The sequence below is a fragment of the Xyrauchen texanus genome, chromosome 50, assembly GCF_025860055.1.
Source record: "Xyrauchen texanus isolate HMW12.3.18 chromosome 50, RBS_HiC_50CHRs, whole genome shotgun sequence".
Lineage (NCBI taxonomy): Eukaryota > Metazoa > Chordata > Actinopteri > Cypriniformes > Catostomidae > Xyrauchen > Xyrauchen texanus.
Window position 1 is genome coordinate 4024780 of NC_068325.1, and position 25347 is coordinate 4050126.

At 44.9% G+C, this 25347-nt stretch overlaps 1 protein-coding gene and 1 pseudogene across 1 annotated transcript; both read left to right on the forward strand.

The window, feature by feature from the left end:
• Window positions 1-2681: 2681 nt before the first annotated feature.
• Window positions 2682-4206, forward strand: atpv0e2 (ATPase H+ transporting V0 subunit e2). The gene is made up of 4 exons (XM_052124348.1): window positions 2682-2901; window positions 3040-3087; window positions 3377-3476; window positions 3582-4206. The coding sequence occupies exons 1-3, from the start codon at window positions 2798-2800 to the stop codon at window positions 3468-3470; spliced, it is 246 nt and encodes an 81-aa protein (XP_051980308.1). The 5' UTR covers window positions 2682-2797; the 3' UTR covers window positions 3471-3476; window positions 3582-4206.
• On the forward strand, window positions 3471-21202 carry LOC127640965 (4-hydroxy-2-oxoglutarate aldolase, mitochondrial-like; annotated as a pseudogene).
• Window positions 21203-25347: the final 4145 nt, after the last annotated feature.

A 25347-nucleotide genomic window follows, 5' to 3' on the forward strand; every position in this document is an offset into this window, starting at 1 on the left:
TATCTAAAAGGTGATTGGCTCTTTTACGTGTAATGTGGGACTTCCTTTCTACATCCGTTGACCGTTGGGCACGAGAGCTTCTTGGTTAAGCATTCCAATTTATCCTAATAATTTGAATAGAAGTGGTCCATCTCTAATAAATAAATAGTATCTGGTGTGCACTTAGTCACTGTTCTGAATTCTGTTGTGACAAGGAGAAAAGACGCTTTTCTCTATGCTCTTACTGTCTAATCATTTCTGCTCTCTAGTGGACAAGAAGTGTTAATGTTTTGCTCTCTAAACAATGTTAAAACATAAGAGGCATACATGCAGTTTTGTCCCACAATTCAATATAATTTAAAAGCCTATCTTTAGATAAATTGGATCAAATCCTAATCTCAGGTAGCATTTTTGAAATTTCTACTAGATTTTAACTACTAACATGCTTTGAAAGATGTAGTTAAATTCAATAAAAGAAATCAATTATATTATTATTTTAATATTATATATATATATATATATATATATATACACATTTATGGACATTCATACTGAGGTGCAAATAACTATCTAAGGATTGTAGTTTAGGATATAAAAATTAACAAAGTAGGAAATTTAAACGAATATATATATACATTATATATAGACTACTTTTCTAAGTGTCAGTTATAGTAAACTATTTAGCATACACAATAGTTTATTCCAACTTCACTTTAATAATATATTTAAAAACTATTGTTTAGTTTTGTCAGATTTGCTGTTATTACAACTAATTACATATTAGAAGGGCTTGCTGTGGTTTATTACATAATTTATTTTTAATAACACACATAAATCTTAAAAGCAGGGCATAAATTCACAGATTTAAACATTTCATGTTAGTACGGATTATGATCTCATCAGTATCTATTATCACCTTTTATGGATATAATTTATAGCTATTTTTTTCTCTATACAGCCAAAATATCAAAATACCTGTATGTTCCATGCCTTTGTTATTTGTGTGTATTTATTTGTATGTTTTTGAGGAAAATTAATAATAGTCAAATAATAATAACATTTAAAAATACGGAAGCAGTAAATCAATTTTATAGATTATATATATAGTTATATAACTATATATTAAGTATATATATATTTTGTTTTTATTGAAGAAAAAAGTTTTCCAACACATACAGTATCACCCATGTGAAAAACAAACTGCCCCTTTAAACTTAATAGCTGGTTGTGCCACCTTTAGCAGTAACAACTGCAAGTAAAACGCTTCCGATAATTGGAGATCAGTCTTTCACAATGCTGTGGTGGAATTTTGGCCCACTCTTTGCAGAACTACTGGTTTTTGAGCATTATAAATAACAAATGCCCGTTTAAGGTCCTGCCACAGCATCTCCATCGCGATCAAGTCAAGACATTGACTAGGCCACTCCAGAACTTTAAATTTTGCTTCTTTTGAGACATTCAGAAGTGGATTTACTCCTGTGCTTTGGATCATTGTCTTTGTGGATAATCCAGTTGCGCTTGAGCTTCAACTCACAGACCGATGAACGGATGTTCTCCTTAAGGATTTTCTGGTAGAGAGCAGAATTCATGTTTCCCCAATTATTGCAAGTCGCAAGAAGCATTAAAGCATCCCCACACCATCACACTACCACCACCATGCTTGATCATAGGTATGATGTAGCGGGACCCCTGTCTTCCAAACAGTTAAATTTTCGACTCATCAGTACATAGAACATTGTCCCAGAAGGTTTGAGGATCATCAAGGTGTTTTTTGGCAAAATTCAGATGAATGAATTAATCTGAATGTTCAGATTAATTAACCTTAATGTTCTTCTGGGTTAATAGTGGTTTTCGCCTCGTATGGATGCCAATTTTGACCAGTGTCTTTCTAATAGTGGAGCATGAACAGTGGCCTTTATTGATGTGAGAGAGGCCTGCAGTTCCTTGGATGTTGTCCTTGGCTTTTTTTTTTTGTTGTGACTTTCTAAATGAGTCGTCGCTGTGCTCTTGGAGAAATTTTGGTAGGGCGGCCACTTCTGGGAAGGTTCACTACTGATACACGTTTTCTCCATATGGAAATAATGGCTCTCACTGTGGTTCTTTGGAGTTCCAGAGCCTTTGAAATAGCTTTGTAACCCCTTCCAGACTGATGTATTTCAATCACCTTTTTCCTCATCATCATTTCTGGAATTTCTTTTGACCTTGGCATAGTGTGCTACTGGGTGAGGCCTTTAGCCAACTTCATGCAGCTGAAAAAGTTCTATTTAGGTGTTGATTTGATTGAACAGGGCTGGCAGTAATCAGGCCAGGGTGTGTCTAGTCCAGAGGAACTTCATTATGAATGCAGTTTCATAGATTTGGGGATTTAGTAACTGGGGTGGGGGGAAATACTTTTTCACACAGACCCAGTTAGTGTTGGATTTGCTTCAGTAAATAACATTACCATTTAAAAATGGTGTGTTTACTCAGGTTGTCTTTGTTTTATGTTAGATTTTGTTTGCTTATCATCGTTATTATAATTTTTAATCAGTTTCTGTTCAGCAAAGTGTATGTATGAAAAACGGTAAATAAAAAGCTTCCAATGGCTTGCCTGTTCTGAGTGACGTTAACGTCATTACGTCAAAGAAGTAAGGGATGATTCAGGTTAAATGACAGCTCTGTCCAACCAATACCGTACAGCCTTTGAGTGACATCGGTCCAATCAGGAAGAGGAAGGCGTGTGCACAGGATTAACAAGGAGTCGTGCTTATAGAATTGTATTAAAAAGCCTAGTTTCTTTATACATACATTTTATTTCTATAAACGCTGTGTTGTCGCAATGGTGTATCACTCGCTGGCGTTACCCATGATCTGCTTCACCACGCTGTGGGGTTTGGTGGGGGTTGTCGCTCCGTTTTTTGTCCCGAAAGGACCAAACAGAGGGTGAGGAATGATGCTGGAACTGGCCGAGCAATTCATCCATCTTTACATGAACGCGTTATATTACATTATATCAGTTCAATGTTATTATCCCTACTGCATCTGCGTTGTTTTTGTGATTGAAGTGTTTTACAATTACAGTGTCATCATAACCAGTCTGGTGCTCACCGCCGTTTGCTGCTATTTATTGTGAGTAAAGTAATATTTTTTTATTTATTTATTGTATTGTATAGCATCCGTCCATCCAAAGCAGTCTGTTATCCTCTTGTTCAGGGGTGCAGATTCCAGGGGGTTTGGGGGGAGGATACACCCCTGATAATTACACCATGATCAATGGAAACATGTTCAGCTATGATCATTTTTCAATGGATGCTGGTTCAAATTATGTTTGGTTTTTTATCAGCTGATGCCCCGATTACTTAAATGTGTGCTGTATATGATTCATTTAAATGTTGTGTTTGCGTCCATGTGTTCCTAGCTGGTTGGTAGCTATACTGGCCCAAACAAACCCTCTGTTTGGACCTCAGCTGAAGAATGAGACTATTTGGTATCTGCGATACTTCTGGGAATAGATGCAGGTAAACTCATGCTCACATCAAGTTCTATGTCGACAACTGTATTTATTTATGTGTAAGGAGGATACAGTAATGATTGAGTTTGATTCTATGTTTCATCTCTTACAGGTGTCATTTGCCAAGTTTGGACCATTCATCACATGCGTCAATCAAAACCCCCAAATAATCATGTGCATCCTGCGTCAGTGCATAATGGTGTTAAGAGACATGTTTTAACATTTTAATTACAAAAATAATAATAATAATTGTATCTATTGTTTAAAATATATTTCATAATGTATTATATGTATTAGAATATTCTGAAAATACGTTCAAATGTTGTTAGGAATAGGCTATCATATTTAAATATGTATAAAGAAATGTAATAGTGATATCCGTGTGATGTGCAAAGCGTTAGGAAAATGTTTCATTTGTGTGTTTTAGATGTCTGAAAGTTGGAATTTGAACTAATAGCTTTTTGTTTTGCATCAGGGCACATATATATTAACATTATTCCACTGTTATTATGTAGATTCATCCTTACTTGCATGTGCACTGTCCTTTATCCATGTTTACATTACTTGTTAAAATTATATTTGCATTCATTTTATTTATTGTTTTTGTTTGACAATGTGATGGATATGCTATTTATGTTTTATGACATTGTAAGTACAGTATGAGGCTGTGTTATATATGAAAGTCGGAGGAGAATAAAATGGAAATGTGAAGACAAACCTACTTTAGTTTCAAAATAATAATATTGTAATAATAGTAAACAAATAGCATTTGTCCACCAATGTAAACAGTTGTAGCACAATGGCCTTGCAGTGATTGATCTCACCAACACAGTTTCACATTGAATTTGAAGTAAGTTCGCAGAATCGTAAGATATCAAGCTTGAGGGGCAGTATGAAAACACCACTGTTGACTACTAAATTCAATTTATGGCTCACACTGATTCACAATGAATGAGGTTGGAGAGCAATATAAACAGACCACACTGGAAAATAATTATACGATTTTCTTAATTACACTTTTGCAGAACATGATGACGGTAACAATAAAAGGTGGTTTTGAGTAGCAAATTAACTTCAGACTTAATAAAACAAAAACTTTCCAAACGTAACAGCAAACTCAACAATAAAAACGGTGTAAATAAACTCGTAAACAGTAAAACCATGCAAGCTCGTTAATTATTGAAGTTCAGTGTATGCTGGGAACACCAGCTTTGAAAATAAAATACTTATTTTACTTACATTTGAAAATATACTCAAATTAGTGAATAAATATGACAAGGTTTTCTACTTTAAGACTGATACATGATGACGCACTAAAGATAAAAAGCAATCATGAATAATATTTCCTTATAAGCTAGAAATGTAATGTTTACTTGTTTTAATTTAAGTACAAATGTAGAATTTATGTAATATTTTCAAGTTCACGCTTAAACTAACATGCTCGGTGTTGAAAGTACTTCATCTTTTCTTCTGTGTTTACTTGACTACAATTTGTTTTTTGTTATTTAGTTTTGTTTTCAGTGCATGTAGTGATCAGTAGAGAATTATTATATTATATTATACTAATTCGTCCAATCAGGTCGGACTTTTATCATGAATATGAATGAGTCTTCCTCTGTCATCCTAGGTTTAGAAATTTGCCGACAGAAAGGCTTCTGGGCATGCGCGGGAAAGAGGAAACGGTAAAACGTTAAAATTGATCATAATATAGGAACTGCGTACTAAAAACGAGATACATGCATATAATATTGAGTTGTGAGACTGTTTCTAACCAGTTTTCAGATTGTGAAAGTTTTTACTTGTGAAAGGCTGACTGGTATGCAAAACGTCTAGGATGGAACCGATGGAGGGAACGAGACGTTGTGTCGGAGAAGCGACACTAGGGGTCTCTCTTGAGCGCCAAAATATGCCTCTGACTTTTGAAAAAGGCCAACGAGAAGTTGGCAGACAGTATTTGCATACCACGCCCCCGGACATAGGGGTATTTAAGCGGGCAAATACGGGAGTTCATTCAGGATTTTTCTGAGGAGCCGGAAATGGTCCGGCCACAACAGTGGCTCGGCTCAGCGACATTGTGGGGAGGACACAATGTCTCGTTCCCTCCATCAGGGAACGGAGGTTACATACGTAACCTAGACGTTCCCCTTCTGTTGCTCTCTCAACGTTGTGTCAGAGAAGCGACACTAGGGTCCCACTTAAATCATGCCATGTGCTGGGCCGTGTACGAGAACTGCTGATACAAAAGCGGGCAGGTATTCTTACATGCAAAAGCGAACAGCTGTATCAGGCTGCACGTACCCTTCCCCAATGCCCCAATAAAGTCATCAGAATCCTTCTGGTTACCCTAGTGAGGGGAACAAGGTGATGCTTGCCAACCTGGGAGCGGGCCAAGCCTGGCTGGGCCTCTTTTCTCTCTATGTTTCTCGCATAGAGCAATCACGGCCGGGGAAGGGGGTCTTACCCAGTTTCCTATTCTTTCAGGGGGAGAAGACCCTGCTGAGACCACACCTACCCTGCAGGGGAGGTAAAGGTGGCAAATACATCACATGGCCGCTTAGGTCCTATGTGGGAATGTTGGCGCAGTGGTAGATCCAGCCTTGTAGAGGGGGGAGTTGCTACAGCACGGCGACCAAGACAGCTGGAACTGCCTAAGGGAGACACAGGAGTCCACTCATGAGGGGACAGTACCGCAGAGATTACACACAGGGGGAGTCCGTGTAGGAGGCCTTTAACCTGTGGAGCACCTATTCCAGTACAGGGTAGATTAAGTGCCCGTAGTGGATTGGGTCGGCGAGTTCCCCCGCTGAACTGCGGACCCATGAGGGCTAGGGAGGAATCAACCAGGGATCCGAGAGGTGGGATCTCCTTGGAAAAAAGGCGCACTATTTTACCTCAGCTGAGGGAAAGGGCGCTAGGCACAAGCGATTCACCCGGCCAGTTCATCAGCGTGTTACCGAGTTCTACGGTCTCGGACCTGAGAGAACACGAGACAATACCGACTCTACCCGGGCAATACGGGCTCTGGCTTGGTTGATTGTGTCCACGACGGTCGATGGTAGACCGGCTTGCTCTTCCGCGTCCCGTCCAAGGGCCAGATGTGGAGGTTCCAGAGGTCTGGGTGCGGATGCCAGAGCGTGCCCCATCCCTGAGAAAGAAGGTCCTTCCTCAGGGGAATTCGCCAGGGAGGGGCTGTCGCGAGAAGCGTGAGATCCGAGAACCAAGTCCGAGTGGGCCAATAGGGGGCCACTAAGGTGACTTGCTCCTCGTCCTCCCTGAAATTGCACTGCACCTGTGCAAGAAGGCTCACTGGGGGGAATGTGTACTTGTGCAGCCCCGTGGGCCAGCTGTGTGCCAATGCGTCTGCCCCGAGGGGAGCCTCTATTCGGGCATACCAGAGCGGGCAGTGGGAAGTTTCTCGGGAGGCAAACAGGTCTACCTGGGCCTTGCCGATCCGTTCCCAAATCAGCTGGAATGACTGGGGGTGAAGCCTCCACTCTCCACTGGGCAAGCGTTGTCGTGACAGTGCGTCTGCTATCACATTGAGGTTGCCGGGGATGTGAGTGGCACACAGCGACTTGAGTTGCTGCTGGCTCCAAAGGAGGAGATGACAGGCGAGTCGTGACATGTGGTGGGAGCGTACTCCGCCATGGCGATTTATGTACGCCACCACTGCGGTGCTGTCTGACCTGACCAGGACATGTTTGTTCCGAAGTAAGGGGAGAAACTTCCTCAGGGCAAAAAAAACAGTCAGCAACTCTAGGCAGTTAATGTGCCAGCGCAGCGGGGCCCCTTTCCAATGGCCCACGGCTGCGTGCCCATTGCACACGGCGCCCCAACCCGATCTGGAGGCGTCTGTCGTGACCAGGACGTGTCAGGACACCTGCTGCAAGGGTACTCCTGCCCGCAGAAAGCAGAGGTCTGTCCAGGATTTGAGTGTCTGGCGGCAGGTGGTGGGGATCATCACACATCTGAAGCCAGTGCTGAAGTGGTCTCATATGCATCAACCCCAGCGGCGCGACCGCCGCGGAGGATGCCATATACCCCAGGAGCCTTTGGAAACGTTTTAAAGGGACCACAGTGCCTGGCTTGAAGGAAGCGAGGCATTTCAGCACCGACTGTGCACGCTCGTTGGTGAGACATGCTGACATTGAGACTGAGTCTAACTCCATGCCGAGAAAAGAGATGCTCTGAACTGGGGTGAGCTTGCTCTTTTCCCAGTTGACCTGAAGTCCCAAATGGCTGAGGTGCCTGAGCACATGGTCTCTGTTCGCGCATAGTAACTCTCGCGAGGGGGCCAGGATGAGCCGGTCATCGAGGTAGTTGAGTATGTGGATGCCGGCTTCTCGGAGCAGGGCAAGGGCTGCCTCTGCGACTTTCGTGAAGACGCGAGGGGACAGAGACAGGCCAAAGGGGAGGACTTTGTACTGATACGCCTGGCCGTCGAACGTGAACTGTAGGAAGGGTCTATGTCGCGGCAGAATCGAGACGTGAAAGTACACGTCCTTCAGGTCTACCGCTGCGAACCAATCTAGATCAGAATCTGTTTCTGCGTGAGCATTTTGAACGGGAGTTTGAGAAGAGCCCGGTTGAAAACTCGCAGGTCCAAGATCGGTTGTAAGCCGCCGCCTTTCTTGGGTACAATGAAGTAAGGGCTGTAGAAACCCTTCTTCATTTCGGTTGGAGGGACGGGCTCTATCGCATCTTTGAGTAAAAGAGAGGCAATTTCCATGCGCAGGGAATTGGCATGTTCACCGTGTACTGCAGAAAAACGGACGCCTGCGAAGGGGGGCGGGGGCTTGGCAAACTGAATTGCGTAACCGAGTCGAATGGTCCGGTGCAGCCAGCGTGATGGGTTGGGCAGTGAAAGTCACACCTCTAAACTCCGTGCCAGGGTCACCAAGGGGACGAGTATTCTGGAATTACCCGGCGGGACTTGGCAGCGGGGCGGAGCAGGTAGTGTGGCGTCGGGAGGCAAGGGTGTGTCCCGAGGCTTTGGTGCTGAGAACAAACTCAAAGCACTTACCTTGCTCCGTGCGCCCGGCAGGGGGCGGGTTCGTGACTGAGGAGGAGGTCCGATGTTGGTGTCCTCTAGACTCGTCTGAACCGGCCGACCGGGGAACAGTCGTGGGGCTGAGGGCGGAGGTACCGCGTTCAGGGAGCTGGGACTGTTGAGATCTGGAAGCAAAGTGCCGTGAGAATGGCATTTGCGGGCCAGGTGAGCCAGAGACAAAGCTCTTTTATTGAGAATGTGGGGACCGCAGCCCCCGCTAGGGTCCTCGAGGGGGTCCATGAGACAGGGGCCGTGCGCCTCCTGCGGAGTGCTCAACGATGTGGCTGAGAGCAGAGTGTTTCTTAGCCACAGGGGGATGCTCTCAGCGAGCAGACGGGGCATGGCCCGGGGCGGCAGGTTTGCAGCGGGGCATGATATGAGAGATGGTGTTGCCGAAGAGGCCGAACTAGGAGACAGGAGCGTTCAGGAAGCGAGTCTTGTCGGTTTCACTCATCTCGACCAAGTTCAACCACAGATGACGTTCCTGGACCACGAGCGTGGCCATCGCCTGCCCGAGTGACTGCGCTGTGACCTTTGTAGCTCTTAGGGTGAGGTCGGTCACTGAGCGCAGTTCCTGCAGCACATCAGGATCAGGGCCTCCCCCGTGCATGTTTCTGAGCACCTTGGTCTGGTGGACTTGCAGGAGGGCCATGGCGTGCAGGGCGGAAGCGGCGTGTCCAGCGGTGCTGTAGTCCTTCGCAATCAGCGAGGATGTTATCCTACAGGGCCTGGAGGGGAGTACAGGGTGGCCCCACCAGGTGGTAGGGTTTCCGGGGCATAGGTGGAGTGCAACCGCCCTATCCACCTGGGGAATCGGCGTGTATCCGTGGGCTCCACAGTCGAGGTTAGTGAGAGCGGATGAGCGAGTGGCGCTGTGACGAGTGGAGATGGGTGCTCTCCACTATGACGTCAGCTCATCGTGCACTTCCGGGAAAAACGGGACCGAGTGGGGGCGAAGCTGTGAGCCGCGCACGGACCCCAGGAACCAGTCATCCATCTGTGATGGCTGTGGGGAGGATGGAGGGTTCCAATCCAGCCCCATGCTAGCGGCGGCCCAGGAAAGCATGTCGGTCATATGCGCGTCGGTCTCAGCCTGGGCGTGCCGGCCCGAAAGCGGCAGCCCAGGGAAGTCCTCAGCATCAGATGCTGCACTCTCCAATGCAGCGGCGAGCTCATCTGCTTCGAGCTCGAGAGGATAGGCAGACTGGCTGTGAGGCTCTCCGCTGTTTCCTCGAGCACGGACGGGAGTCAACGAGCGTGCCGGGGGGTGGGTGGTCCGAGGGGGCGTACCCGGCGGAACTGCATCCGCTGCCATCCCCAGATCGCTTCCAGCGCCAGCCGCATCGTACTCAATCCTGTGGGAAGAAGGAGCAATGTGGGGCAGCTGGAGTGGCTTGCTTTCTGTTGAAAGCAAGCCGCGACCGCAACGTTGTCATGGTCATGTTCTCGCAGTGAGAGCATGAACCATCCACAAACGCAGCCTCGGTGTGATCGCTGCCCAGACACACGAGACAATGCCTGTGGCCGTCTGAAGCAGAGAGCACTCTAACGCATCCAGGAAAAACACAGGGGCGGAAAGGCATACTGAAAAGGACATTCAACGCCGCTGTGTTTTGCTCTTTTAGAGGAAATATTATTTTAAATAAAATCACTCTTTTATATGGAACTCTTTCGAGTTGTCTGCGCGCCCAGTGGCAACAATGCACAGCCGTGCAAGGAAGAAGAAAGCCGCTGTTATGCACCGTCGAATCCAACAGCATGCAGAGCATCAGAGGAATAACAGGAACTGGTGTGTGACTCGCAGCAGACTGCATGCACGACCATCGACTCCGAAGAAATGTTCCAAATGAACTCCCGTATTTGCCCTCTTAAATACCCGTATGTCCGGGGGCGGGGTATACAAATACTGTCTGCCAACTTCTCATTGGCCTTTTTTCATAAGTCAGAGGCATATTTCGGCGCTCAAGAGAAACCCCTAGTGTCGCTTCTGCGACACAACGTCGAGAGAGTGACAGAAGGGGAACAAAGTTATTGCAACTACATGTATGCAAAACAAAGTTATCGCAACTACATTTTTTATGCATTATAGCATGAAAATCAACATATTTAAGCTAAATTTACGGGCTGTGCAAATTTATACTTGGGTGGTTAACGCATATCAAGTCTATTGACAGATTTTAGGTGAAAATGTAAATTAATGTAAACAAGGGAAAGTGTATATTTTAGCTACTGTGACTGGTCAACGTTTCTTTTTACACCAATTTTAATCTTCATTTTGCCTTTGCTTTTTCATTTTGACCCTGCAGTGTGGCAAATTAATTTGTAACATTACTAATATTCCATTCAGTCTGTTAATAGGAGGTAATAAAAGCTGCTTGCATAATAATTAGATAAGAATTAGCAAAATGCTGTTTAAAATAAATTTAGATGGAGTGTATTATGTCACACCATAGGATATATAAACTTCTCAATAGTATTTTATATCATATTCTCACTTAATGCCATTGGTTTATTTATATGTTTTTATTTATGACCAAATCTATTAGAGATATGCTCTCACTCCCCAAACATTGTCAATATATAGAGTTATTTACTGCATGGTACAGCAAATGCCAGAGTTAACTGTTTCTTTTACCATATCTGTTTTCTCTACAGATGGATCAAAATAAGTGGCATGTTTGCTATCCGAAATTTCAGTCTTCTATGTAGAAGATCAGCAGTTTCAACATGGAAATGTCAAAATGCTGTTCAGAGGCTGGACATCAGTGGCATTTACCCTCCCATTGCCACTCCATTTACACACAGTGAAGATGTGGACTACTCTTGAGAAGTATGGTAACGTACTGTTTAGAGGTGTGTTAATGATCATTTGTTTGCATTTGCATTAAATGCACCATTTACATATGTGTAATCAAGTAAAACACAACATACACACCTTTATAACATACTTTAGAGTATTATAATACTCATGTGACATTTTCACCGTTTTGTACATTTTTTGTGTGACCCAGCTTAATGTTGACAATAGTTAACATCTTAAATTATATGTGTAATTTTGTGCAAAACCCGATGATTATGATATAATCATGATCCTGCATGTGAATTTAAAGTATTTTAATGAAAGAAAACCTGTCTTTTTGTGTTATGAGTTAACAAAGTTAATGTCAGAAATTTGCTTATATGATGACTGATCACAAAATTGTGTGGAATCTTAAATATTTCTTCGCCAGGGGCTGGAGGACTGCCTCTGATCCGCTGGAGGAGTGGCCGAGGAACAATCTGCGGCGTATCGGAGAACTGGCGAGTAAGATTTATTTTTTTTCATCTCTCTCTCCTCTCTCTCTCTCACTGTCACTCTGCGTTGGCATTTTCACTCTTTTAAATTTTACAGTGTTTTTTGGGGGGGTACTACACTGTTACTGGAAGTACCCCCCCATTTTAATTATTTCTGTTTCCCTCCCCTTGTCCCCTCCCTCGTCCAGGTAGATGGGGATGACCTGCCGGCAGACTAGACGTAAAGCATGTCCTCCCCCAGTGAAAGAGGGGGGGGGCGATGTATTATTAGGCTAATTATACATACTGAGCCACCGTGAGGGATAAAGGTCGACTGCAGGGGATCGTGCGGGAGAGAGAGATTGTTAACGGACATGTCCTTTATGTGTGTGTTTATGTTGTCTTTTAAGTTTATCATTAAACTATTATTTATATTGAAAAGCCGGTTCTCGCCTCCTCCTTTCCATTGAATACCTGTACAGTGGTGTTTTTGTTAATACATCACGTGTTGTTCTGAAAGCAAAAAGAAACAAATGAAACATGGAATGTAGGCTGTCATCCGCACAGTCTGACCGAAGCAATTAACAGAAAGTGAAGCGCTGCCGGCTCGTGATGTGCAAATGGTTTGCACATTCTGCACGAGTCTGTTGGGTTTACTGCAGTCTCGTCACATTTTAACTTTCAGCTCATAAAAACACGCTACGTGAACATGAGGAGGGATTATATCAAGATGTAGATTGGAATGCAGGTGCGGTATTTATAATAAAATTGTTTACTCCTCTCTCTACATTGCTGGCATGTCAGTGATTATCCCTCTGGGCAGTGGCAGATTTAGGCATGGGCGACATGGGCAGTCGCCCAGGGTGGCATCTTGCGGGAAAGTGTGAATGTGAAAAATCGTGAGAAATACAGTTTTTCGGGAAAAATTATAAATCAGGTGTACAGTGGGAGGAGGGGTTGAAAAACAGGAAACACTCTGTAAAATCGTGAGTGTTGGCAGATATCATGTTGTTGTGTCAGTCTGTCGATCAAGCTGTTTTATTTTTTAAAGTGGCCGTGGTTTACATGAATGGTTTCCAATGGGTTTTGCTCCAGACGCCAGATTTTATATTTAACATCAAACCAACACAATGCCAGAATTGTACGGCACCCCTAGAGGACAAGGAGGGAATATTTTTTTACAATAAGTTTTGTGTTCCCTCGCAATAGTTTGCCTTCCCCTCACAAAACCTTGTGTTCCCTGTCAAAAATGTATGATGGTTTTACTACAGTAAACATAATTTAAACATTATATTTGTGGTAAAACCATAGTAAAAATACAGGAACACCAAAATTATGGTAAAAAAAACAACAACATATGGTTATAGTTGCTTTTAATTAGTTGCATTTAGCATTTTTTCCCTGCTATTTGCGACCTCATTAGAACAGACCAGAGGAAAAGGAAGAGGAAAAAACGGTGGCATCAAATTTTTGAAATGTTTTCTTTATGTGGTCATTCTAGGCAAATTTCAGTTTTATGTAAGATATGTTGAAAACGTGATGTATATTTAAGGGCTGATCTTCCTGTGTTTGTTGTAGGAGCTGTGGGATGTGTTTGTGCCCTCGCAAATGTCCTGGGTCAGCAGGTGTGTGAACTTGCACAGCTGTGTGTTTTAGGACTCTGGGATGAAGCCAGAGAGCTCCAGTATCGCCTCATCGAGCCCAACACAGCAGTGAGCATCATATCACCATGGCAACACAGCACATTTATACCATAGCTACATTTACTGCTATATAGGCAGTAACCCTTCCCCCAAGGAGCTGTTAAACATTTGCTTCATAGGCCATGAGAAAGATTTTTACCTTTCTGCAGTTGTGCTTTTGAAAACAAAAAAAAACCTTGATTCGATGGTCGTATTTCACCCCAAAATCTAAATAATTATTAAAATATATTTTGCATATACAAACTTAAGCCTAGTATTAGGACCATCAAGATTTCTAGCATTGTGACAGTTTCTAGCATTTTCATGACAGTTAAGCCCATTTTTTCCAAATTCTCTTTTGGGCACTTTAGGGATTTTTTGGGGGATTTTTTTTTCTTTTGTCATTCCTATTATTTTCAATGGTGATTCTCATTAGATTCTATTATATTACTTTATAAAAACAAAAAAACAAAAACTGACATACAATTATTTTTTGTATTTAAATTGGCATAAAATAATGCCAGTACCACAATTACTACCATTCCCTTTCAAGTCGGTCAAGTGGTATGGCAAGTGGTATGGCAGTATGGCATTCCAGCTTTGAAACAGGCAATGGTGTGGTTTAGAAATCATGGTTGTGTGTGTCGGTATGCTTTGCATCCATTGTCAAAGGCAGATTTAGAACAGCTTCATGCAAAATTTTCTTTCAATGTTTGGCTTTAAGCGTTAAGGAAGTGTTAAGCAAGGTCTTCTAATATGGAATGTGTAATTATTCTAACATGTTTAAGATGATTCAAAATATAAACTCATATGCTTACACGATGTTTACATTTTATGATGTTGTGGCAGCGGGGGCGTGGTCAAGCGCCCGTCCGGGAGAGGAAAGTGGTAAGGGCGCTTACACCTGAGCTAAATTATGCCTAACACCTGTCTCTAATTCCAGTGAGCACGAGGAGAGCGGCATAAAAGCAGACTCCGAGCCTCCAGTCGGAGAGAGAGAGCCCAAAAAAGCAACCCAGTGTGCTGTATGTTGTGTTTATTGTTAAATAGAAAACAGCAATTAAAAAGCCTACCTTCCGTATCGAACCCCGTTTCCTGTGTCCTCCTTGATCACCCTTCCCGTAACTTTGTTACACTGGTGCCGAAACCCGGGAAATTCCTTTTCAAGCACGTCCAAGCATGGAGCAAGTTCGCCCCATAGAGTCCTCCCAGCTGGCGGAGGTCCTCCAGTCCCTCGCGACGTTACATCAAAGCCACCAGCAATCCCTGCTTGAGCTCCGGCAGGACCAAGTTCGACGGTTTTTCGAGATCATGCGGGCTCAGGCAGAGGACCGGCTCGCCATCTGGAGCCTCCTTAGCCAGGAGACTGCGTCGGCCACAGCCGCGACCCCGGACACCCGCGCTACGCTACCCCCGCCCATGTTACAGAAGATGGGGGCAGCAGATGATCCTGAGGCCTTCCTCGACTTGTTCGAGCGGACGGCAGAAATCTGGGGCTGGCCGCCCGAACAGTGGGCAGCCCGCCTAATTCCTCTCCTGTCCGGGAAAGCTCAACTCGCGGCACAACAACTGCCGCGACAAACCTCCTGGCTTACTCTGACCTGAAGAGGGCCATTCTCCAACGGGTCGGTCGGAGCCCGGAAGAGAATCACCAGCTCTTCCGGGGCATGAAGCTAGAGAAGTCCGATCGCCCGTTCACGTTTGCTCAATGGCTCCGGGACGCCTGTCGGCGGTGGCTGCTCGCGGGGGACCACTACGTCGAGGGAGTCTTCGATCTGGTGGTGCTGGAGCAATTTGCGCAACGGCTGCCCAGGAGAATGGCGGAGTGGGTCCAGTGCCACCGCCCGGCGTCGCTGGAGGAAGCTGTTCGGCTGGCGGAGGACCATTTGGCGGCGATCCTGAGGGCGGACAAGCCTTCTTCTTCTTCTTCTCTCTCTCTCGCCCCTTCCCCTGTCTCTGCACCCCCCTCCTCCCCCTCCCCTGTGTTCTCTCGCTCTGCTCTCTCCCCAGGGCCCGTTCCTGCCCTGCGCAGGCGTGGAGTGTATCTGCGACCTGCTTCCCGGCCTTGGGAGAATGCTCCTTCCCCTTCCCCGTCCTTCAGCCGCTCTCCTTCTCAGGTGGGGGTGCCCGCCAGCACAAGTGCGGGCGTAATACCTGGGCCGGCCTGTTGGAGGTGTGGGGACCCGGACCACTTCCGGGATCAGTGTCCGCTGATGGAGGTGGGGATGGTGGTGTGGGTCTCTGACGCCCCGCAGGCTGCCCCCGATCGGGCTGGAGCGTACCGGATTCCGGTAAGGATCAGGGGGGGTATTTACCAAGCTTTGCTGGATACCGGCTGCAATCAGACCACCATCCACCAACGCTTGGTTCAACCCGGGGCTTTGGGTTTCGCTAAAGTGGTGAGGGTGAGGTGTGTGCATGAGGATGTTCACAAGTATCCCATGGTGATTTTGGCGATTAAATTCAGGGGAAGAAACCATAGTGTGGAGGCAGCGGTTAGTTCCCGTCTCACTCATCCGCTAATCTTGGGTACTGATTGGCCGGATTTTAGAGATATTTTAGAGGGTATTTGCGCGGATGGGTCCTGCATAAAGAGGTGTGCGGTGTGCGATGCTTTGGCAGGGGAGGCGGAGCCGGGGCCGTCCTCGGCTGCTTTGAATGACGAGGGAAGGGGCGAGGTGGCCGCCCCTCCTCTCAGGGAGTTCCCTGAGGGGGACTTTCCTCTAGAGCAGTCGCGGGACGAAACCCTTAAACATGCTCTCGACCAAGTGAGGGTAATTGATGGTCAACAGCTCCGGCCGGGCATCGCCACTTCATACCCATATTTTGCCTTGATTAAAGATCAGCTATATAGAGTGACGCAGGACGCTCAAAAAAAAGAGGAAGTGACACAATTATTGATTCCACGGAGCCGCCGGGAAATGATTTTACAGGCGGCTCACTATAATCCTATGGCCGGTCACCTAGGGGAAAGGAAGACACTTCTCAGTCTAATAGCCCGTTTTTACTGGCCGGGCATTGGCGGTGATGTCCGCAGATGGTGTGCGGCGTGCCGCGAATGTCAGCTTGTAAACCCACCGGCCACCCCAAAAGCACCATTGCGCCCCCTTCCATTGATTGCGGTCCCCTTCGAGAGAATTGGAATGGACCTCGTCGGGCCATTAGAACGGAGAGCACGCGGACATCACTTTGTGTTAGTCCTGGTGGATTACGCAACGCGATATCCGGAAGCAGTGCCTCTAAGCAACATCTCAGCACGTAGTGTTGCAGGGGCACTCTTCAGGATAATCTTCTGGGTGGGGGTTCCGAAAGAAATCCTCACCGACCAAGGCACGACTTCTATGTCACGAACACTTCGCGAACTTTACAAACTGTTGGGCATTAAGTCGATTCGCACTAGCGTGTACCATTCTCAGACAGATGGCCTAGTGGAATGATTTAATAAGACGCTAAAAAAATATGATTCGTAAATTCGTGCACGAAGACGCTAGGAATTGGGATAAGTGGTTGGACCCCCTGTTGTTTGCAGTACGAGAGGTTCCGCAAGCCTCCACGGGGTTCTCCCCATTTGAGCTGCTGTATGGGCGACGCCCACGCGGGATCCTTGACGTCATCCGTGAAACTTGGGAGGAGGAACCTTCGGATAGCAAAAACGAAATTCAGTACGTTCTTGATCTTAGAGCAAAACTCCACACACTGGGGCAATTAACACAGGAGATTTTGCTCCAGGCTCAAGAACGCCAACGCCGGCTGTATGACAGGGGTACTCAGCTACGGGAATTTGCACCGGGAGATAAGGTACTCGTATTGCTCCCAACATCGAGCTCTAAATTGCTCGCCAAGTGGCAAGGACCCTTTGAGGTCACACAACGAGTAGGGGATCTCGATTATGAGGTTAAAAGTAACGATAGAGGGGGTGCACGTCAAATATATCACCTCAACCTCCTCAAATTGTGTAGAGAAGGGACAGCCTCTGTGGAACGGTAGTTCCGGAGAGGGCGGAGCTCGGACCGGATGTAAACAAAGCCCGCAATCTCAACACCCTGGTTACTTGTGGAGACCACCTCTCACCGCGCCAGCTCGCAGAGGTTTCCGAGTTGCAAAAAGAATTTGCAGATGTGTTTTCTCCGCTCCGGGCCGTACAAACATCATACAACACCACATCGAGACCGAGCCGGGCGTGGTGGTACGTTGCCGCCCCTATCGCTTACCCGAACATAAAAAGAAAATAGTTCGGGAAGAATTGGACGCGATGCTTGAGATGGGAGTAATAGAAGAATCCCACAGCGATTGGTCCAGCCTGGTCGTCCTTGTTCCCAAGAGCGACAGGTCTGTGCGATTCTGTGTGGATTATAGAAAAGTTAACGCGGTGTCTAAATTTGACGCATACCCAATGCCCTGTGTTGATGAACTGCTCGATCGGTTGGTACTGCTCTGTTTTATTCGACCTTGGATCTAACGAAGGGTTATTGGCAGATCCCCTTGACACCAATATCCCGTGAAAAAACGGCCTTCACCACGGCGTTTGGATTACACCAATTCGTGACGCTTCCTTTCGGTTTGTTCGGGGCACCAGCCACGTTTCAGCGTCTCATGGATAGGATCCTCAGACTGCTCACTGCTTACGCCGCTGCCTATCTAGATGATATCATCATTTGTAGCAACGATTGGCAGTGGCACATGCAACATCTGAGGGCCGTCCTGAGATCGCTGCGGCGGGCGGGGTTCACGGCAAACCCAAAATAGTGCGCGGTTGGGCGTGTGGAGGTACGGTATCTGGGGTTCCACTTGGGTCATGGCCAGGTGCGTCCCCAAATTGACAAGACTGCGGCGATTGCGACTTGCCCTAGACCTAAGACCAAGAAGGGGGTGAGGCAGTTCCTGGGGCTGGCTGGCTATTACAGAAGGTTTGTGCCCAATTATTCGGACGTCACCAGCCCGCTGACTGACCTCACTAAAAAGGGGGCTCCAGATCCGGTCCAATTGTCGGAGCAGTGCCAACAGGCGTTTACACAGATTAAAGCTGCACTTTGTGTGGGGGCCGCTTTTGCATGCACCTGACTTCTCTCTCCCTTTTGTTTTGCAGACGGACGCTTCAGACAGAGGGCTGGGTGCCGTACTCTCGCAGGTGGTGGAGGGGGAGGAGCGCCCAGTGCTGTACATTAGCCGGAAGCTCTCTTTGAGGGAGACTAAGTACAGCACCGTAGAGAAGGAGTGTCTGGCCATCAAGTGGACAGTCCTCACCCTCCGGTATTACCTGCTGGGGCGGGCCTTCACCCTCTGCTCAGATCACGCCCCACTCCAGTGGCTTCACCACATGAAGGATACGAACGCCCGGATCACCCGTTGGTATCTGGCTCTCCAGCCCTTTAAATTCAAGGTGGTCCACAGACCGGGGGTGCAGATGGCTGTCACCGACTTTCTCTCCAGAAATGGGGGGGGGGGGGGGGGGAGTGGTAGGCAGGCCGGATGGCGCCCCGGCCTGAGTTGGGCGGTGGGGGGTATGTGGCAGTGGGGGCGTGGTCAAGCGCCCGTCCGGGAGAGGAAAGCGGTAAGGGCGCTTACACCTGAGCTAAATTATGCCTAACACCTGTCTCTAATTCCAGTGAGCACGAGGAGAGCGGCATAAGAGCAGACTCCGAGCCTCCAGTCGGAGAGAGAGAGCCCAAAAAAGCAACCCAGTGTGCTGTATGTTGTGTTTATTGTTAAATAGAAAACGGCAATTAAAAAGCCTACCTTCTGTTTCGAACCCCGTTTCCTGTGTCCTCCTTGATCACCCTTCCTGTAACTTTGTTACAGATGTGTGCTGACAAATTGTAATCAACACATTTTTAGTCTACTTGGTGTTTTATGGGCCAAGGCCAAAATGGCAAACCAACAAGCTTTAAATGGTCTCCACAACAAATCAATGGTCAGGAAATGAGCAAGAATTAAACAAATGCACTCCTGGTGCACTTCTGTGCCACCATTTGCTCATTAACTTTTGCTGCAGTTAACTGTTTTGGAAAAAGCTGTAAACAGGGAAATGTACTTATATAGCCTTCTTGAATGCAAAGGTAAAATCATGATACTGATTAAACTAACATGTCTGGGTGTTCAAAAGTTTCCAAAAATATCTTCTGTGAAGTAATCTTTTTCTTCTTAAAAGATTAGTCATTAGTTGGTGATCTGCCATACCTAATGTAGCCCATCAAAGGCCTGATAAAAAGCTATAAAATGGAACCAGGCATGATAGAGAAGGTAAACCCACAAGTTTACACACAAGGCTTAAACATTTAAAGAAATCAAAGGGAAAAACTGTCCAATATTCAGTTAATTTATCTATTTGTTGAGTTCTTGCTTATTTCCTGACCAATGACTTGAGATTAAGACCATTAAAAGCTTAATGTTTTGCCATTGTATGCTTGCCCCATTATTCAAATTTCTTTTGGCTTAGGAGTGTAGAACAATAATTCATTTGATCATTATTTTTAACAGATTTCCATTTTTTTGAAAAGGGGGGTGTGGGGTGACCTCCCTCCTCCCCCATAACCCCTGGAATCTACACCCTTGGCTGCCGCCATGATTCTTAAATCGACACACCCCCAAATGTGGTGGTGTTCGTGTGTGCTCAAATAATCATATTTTTACCATTATAATGGAAACATGTAGATGCTTCACGCTGCAACCCTCCCAATGTTCCAGCCAAATATACGCCCTTGGTGGTAGCCAATTATTATTTGTTCTAATTTAGTTTTATATGTGGATGTTGGCTATGCAGTTTAGTTTGTATAAATATTTTTGCACTGGTAATAAAGAATAACAATAAAACTTGTCAGGAAATAGGACTCTTTTAGCTGGTTTATGAAGCGACAGCCTTGTGCAACAAAACTACATTTCCCATTATTATATGTGGCCACACGATAATGATAAAATACTAGATAAAGCATTAATTACACACCTAATGTGTGGCTTTGAGAAAGAGAAAGAAATATGAAATTGCAAAACAGGTCCATTCTTTCCACTAAAAACTCTTAAACATAAAATCGAGTTTATAAACTCTGACCCCATAAATGCAAACTTTCCAGGAGGACTTCAACACCCCATCAGACACAGCCTAAAACAAAGATGAAAACACAGTGGAAGATAAATTGTAATTAGATTACAAAATACTTCAAGTTAAGAGCATTGGAAAAGTGGGCACTCTAACCCAACAAAAAGCCCTATTTAAATTGTTTCATGAGCTGCAAACCTGTAATTTCTTTTAAAAGGATAAAAAGCATTGGTATATGAGTCATGCAGCTGCAAAGAGTAGATTGTTGCAGGATGAGAAAATGAGGGAAAAAACTATCGTCACATATTCTGACTTCTTGCTAGGAGCAAAATGACTAGAGTTTTGATGGACGAGAGCAGTCATTATCTCTCTTTACCTCATTCTCAGTCTATTTAGAGTGCTGTCTGTAAAGTTCTCGTCTGACTTTCCTTGTTGCCAAACCTTGTATGACTATTTTTTTTTACACGTCTCAGCAACCATTTCTACAGTATGGATGACCTCCCAAAGCAATGCGCCACTGACCTCTGCGGGCAGTCAGGGTGAAGAGAACAACCTGTTACCCTCACAGTCATTAATGCAGTAGTTATAAAGAGAACATGCTTGAATGATATATTCATCCTCTTGACCTATATTGGTGTCTCATTCTTTCAGCTGCAACCTTTAGACCCTTCTCTCTGCTGCGAGAAGGTTCCTGACCGACTAGTGCTCTTCTGGCATCCAACGATATTTAGTCGTCAATCAAAGTTGAACACAAGTTTGTAAACAAAGAGGTAGGCTAGTGGAGAAAGGATAGGGGGTTTGTAAGAAGTGTTTGGGCTTCAGTCAGGGCTCAACAATCATTTTCTTTTTACTCCAGTTGGGCCAGTAGTTAGGTTATTTTGGCTTGACAACATTTTCACTGGCCTAACTAAAGAAATAAGCAACATATTTTTCAGAAAAAGAATACATTTAAATACTGTATATAAAATAATCATACTTATTGTTGTGTCCTTGGCATAGTAATTAAATAAATATTGAATCAGATAATTAGATTAATCATTGTTGGTTGTCTTGGTTGTCCATGGTGATAAAAATGAAAAATCGTTTTAAAAATCTAGTTTAAAACACGCGTCAAGTTCGTAAAAATGTAATCTTTAAGTCCATGTTGGTTTCATACATATCTGCATACATATATTCTAGCATAAAAAATTTTTTTAACAAAACATTAATTTAATGGCTTACAACATGTCTTGTGGTGCTACAATAAAGTAAAAGGTAGTCAAATACTTTCCTTGTGCTTTAGCTTGAATATTTGAGAGAGTATTTTTGAGTCAAGAATTCTGAGTGTTTCTCGGTGTTACACCATTTGACCTGAACAAAATATTACATAATGTCAGAATATTTGCTATTTTGTAAAACTTCACATTCATTTTAAAGGGGTCTTCTCAGTTTACATGACAATAAAATTATTACACCACCTGACTTGGTGGACGTACATTTTTCCAAAAATGCATTTGCTGGACATCTTACTGTGTCTCTCTTACACAGTAACATATTTTCCCAATTCTTTTTTCCAATCAAGACCCTCAGTCTGTGCCATCTGTATTCTTTCATCAGTGATGAGTTTTGGCGTTCCACCAGACTAAATTACCAATGCAACAAAGCTCATTTGCTATTGGGGCATATGCTTTACAGTTCTCAAAATGTCCTTCGCACATGTACCTCTATCCACTCTGTGTCAGTACCGGAGGGTTCCTCTACCTATCTTGTAGTCAGAGCTTTGGATGTTGAGTTTACTGCAATAAATCCGATATACTCCTTAGATCTGTGTTTATGTTTCTCTGTTTTTGACATCTTCCCTTAACAGCCCTGACAATGGGTCTGCTATGTTCACCTTCCTATCTATACTACTCTGAAGTAATAGGGTTGTAATCGGAGGACCCATTGCTCTATACAAGAACAAAGTTTGGAGTGAGGGATGTATATGGCTTCTAAAGGTTTGTGGTTATGACCAAATCAAATTTCCAGCCATAAACATACAGATGTAACCTCTCACATGCCCACGCGAGGGCTTCTTTTTCTGTCTGTGAATATCTGCATTCACAGTCTGTCAGACAGCGGCTCACATAGCATGTTGGTACAGTCTTTTCTTTTTGGGCCTGGACTAAAACTTCTTCCAACCCCACCAGACTTGCAGCCGCTATCACTCTGGTAGGTGCGTCTTTATTGAAGTATACTAATGTGCTTGCTCTTTCAGTGGGTTGAATGCATGTTTTTGTTCTGGTACAAACTCAAACAATGTGTTATTTCTTGTCAAGCATCGTAAAGGTTCTAACAATGTTACAAACTCTGGAATAAATCTGCTACTATAACCTACAAGACATAGGAAGCTTCTCACCTCCAATGCTGTCTCTGGTTCCCTTGCTTCCCTCACAGCTCGCATACTCTCTTCTGTCGGACCAATTCCTTTCTCTGCTGAAATTGCATTTTTCTGGGTTTAGAGTCAGTCCATGATCAGCATGTCTTGCCATGACCGTGTGCAAATGTTGGTTATGTGTCTCTTGATCACCACCTTCACGTTGTCTGAGATGTTTTCGACAACTTTAATCCCTGCTAAGGCATTGGCAATCTTGTGTTGATACTGTTCACTGGCTGAGGATGCACTGAATATCAGTCTTTTATAACGGTACACACCATATGCACCATAAACGTGGTGATCTCAGAAAATGTAGTGGTGACCTCCAACTGATGATAACCCCACTTAAAATCCATCTTACTGAAAAAAATTGAGACATTGATACCCTGGAGAATTTCATCCACAGTAGGTGTAGGGTAGCCTTCCCTTACAATGGCATGGTTTGCCTGCCTCATGTCTTGGCATAGTCTTATCACTGAGTTGGATATAGGCACAATGACCACAGGATTCACCCAAATGGTGGGGCCAATGACAGGTTCAGTAATGTCCATGTCCATTATCTCTTTAAATTTCCACTCGACCGCTCCTCTGAGACTAACGGTATGCGTCTGAGCAAGCTGGCTTCTGCAAGAGGGACTTTCTCTGTCCGTATGCCTCCCCTCATCTCTCCCCCAGGTTCACAGGAGGCGGGGTGGACCACTGGCTGATGGAATGGCCAGAAGGGCAGCATCTCTTCTCTAGAGGTGGGGGAAGTAAGTCAATCCGGTGGTGCCCTGGACTCAATCGGGCAGGGGAGGACTGTGACGAGGAGGAAATCCGCTTTCCTACAGCAATCCTCAAGCTGCGTTCATGATTCGCGCCAGAGCATCAGTGCCAGCATCGCTTTAAACTCCACCGAAAAAGCTAACGGTTAAGACTTGGCGTGCTTCAGTGGTAATTAAAATTATCTGAAAATGCTTGAATTCTATCACAAGTCCCACACATCTTGGCTTGTTTTGTACATCAAATAATAGTGCTTAGATGTCCACTATCCATCATTTTATCACTGGCAGTGAAGCACTGTTGTGGTGTGTGTGTCACTGTAATAATTCCGGATGGATACATTACAAAGTTTCCGCCCTCACAACTAGTGTTTATGCTGGTTTATCCTTTATTAACAGTAAATGCGTTAATCACGATTAAGAAAAATGTACGTGTTAAACTTTCAAAATTAATAACATGCAATTAACGCATTAATTCCGACAGCTCAAATATATATACTGTATATACACTGATGAGCAAAAACATTATGACCATCTGCTTAATGTGCTGTTGATACTTCGCATACTGCCAAAACAGCGCCGACCTGCCGAGGCATGAACTCTTCAAGACCCCTGAAGATTTCCTGTGTTATCTGACACCAAGACATTAGCAGCAGATCCTTAAAGTCCTGTAAGTTGTAAGGTGGAGCCACCATGGACTGAACTTGTTGGGCCAGGACATCTCACAGATGCTCAATTGGTTTGAGATCTGGGGAATTTGAAGGCCAGGGCAACAGCTTGAACTCTTCATCATGTTCCTCAAACAATTCCCAAAAAATGTATGCAGTGTGACATGGTGCATTATCCTGCTAAAAGAGGCCACTGCCATCAGGGAATACCATTGCCATGAAGGGTTGTACCTGGTCTGCAATGATGTTTAGGTAGGTGGCACATGTCAAATTGACATCCACATGGACCCAGGGTTTCCCAGCAGAACATTGCCCAGAGCATCACACTCCTTCCACCAGCTTTTCATCTTCCCATTGTGCATCCTTGTGCCATCACCTTCCCAGATAAACAGCGCACACATACATGGTCATCCATGAGATGTAAAAGAAAATGTGACTTATCGGACCAAGTGACCTTCTTCCACTGCTCCAATGTCGTAGGCCCATTGTAGGTGCTTTCAATGGTGGACAGAATTTATCACAGGCACTCTGACCGGTCTGCGGCTACACAGCGCCATACACAGCAGGGCGTGATGCACTGTGTGTTGTGAAACATTCCCCCCATAACCATCATTGTCCTTCTTCTCAATTACGGCAAAACAGAGGTACTAATTATTGGACCAAAAACCTCTAAAAAATAAGCCACTAAAATATAATTTGACTCTTGATGGATGTACTGTTATGTCATCTTCTACAGCAAAAAACGTAGGTGTTGTATTTGATACCAGTCTCTCCCTTTCATGTCCTCAAGACTAGATTATTGTAATGCATTACTGGAAGGATGTCCAGCAAGTTCAATAAATACAGTACATTTCAATTGGTTCAAAATGCAGCTGCCAGAGTGCTGACTACAACCAAGAAATATGATCATATTAGCCCCATTTTAGAATCGTTACATTGGCTGCCTGTTAAATTTCATATTCATTTTAACATTCTGTTAAACACATACAAAGCTTTGAATGGTCTAGCTCCACAGT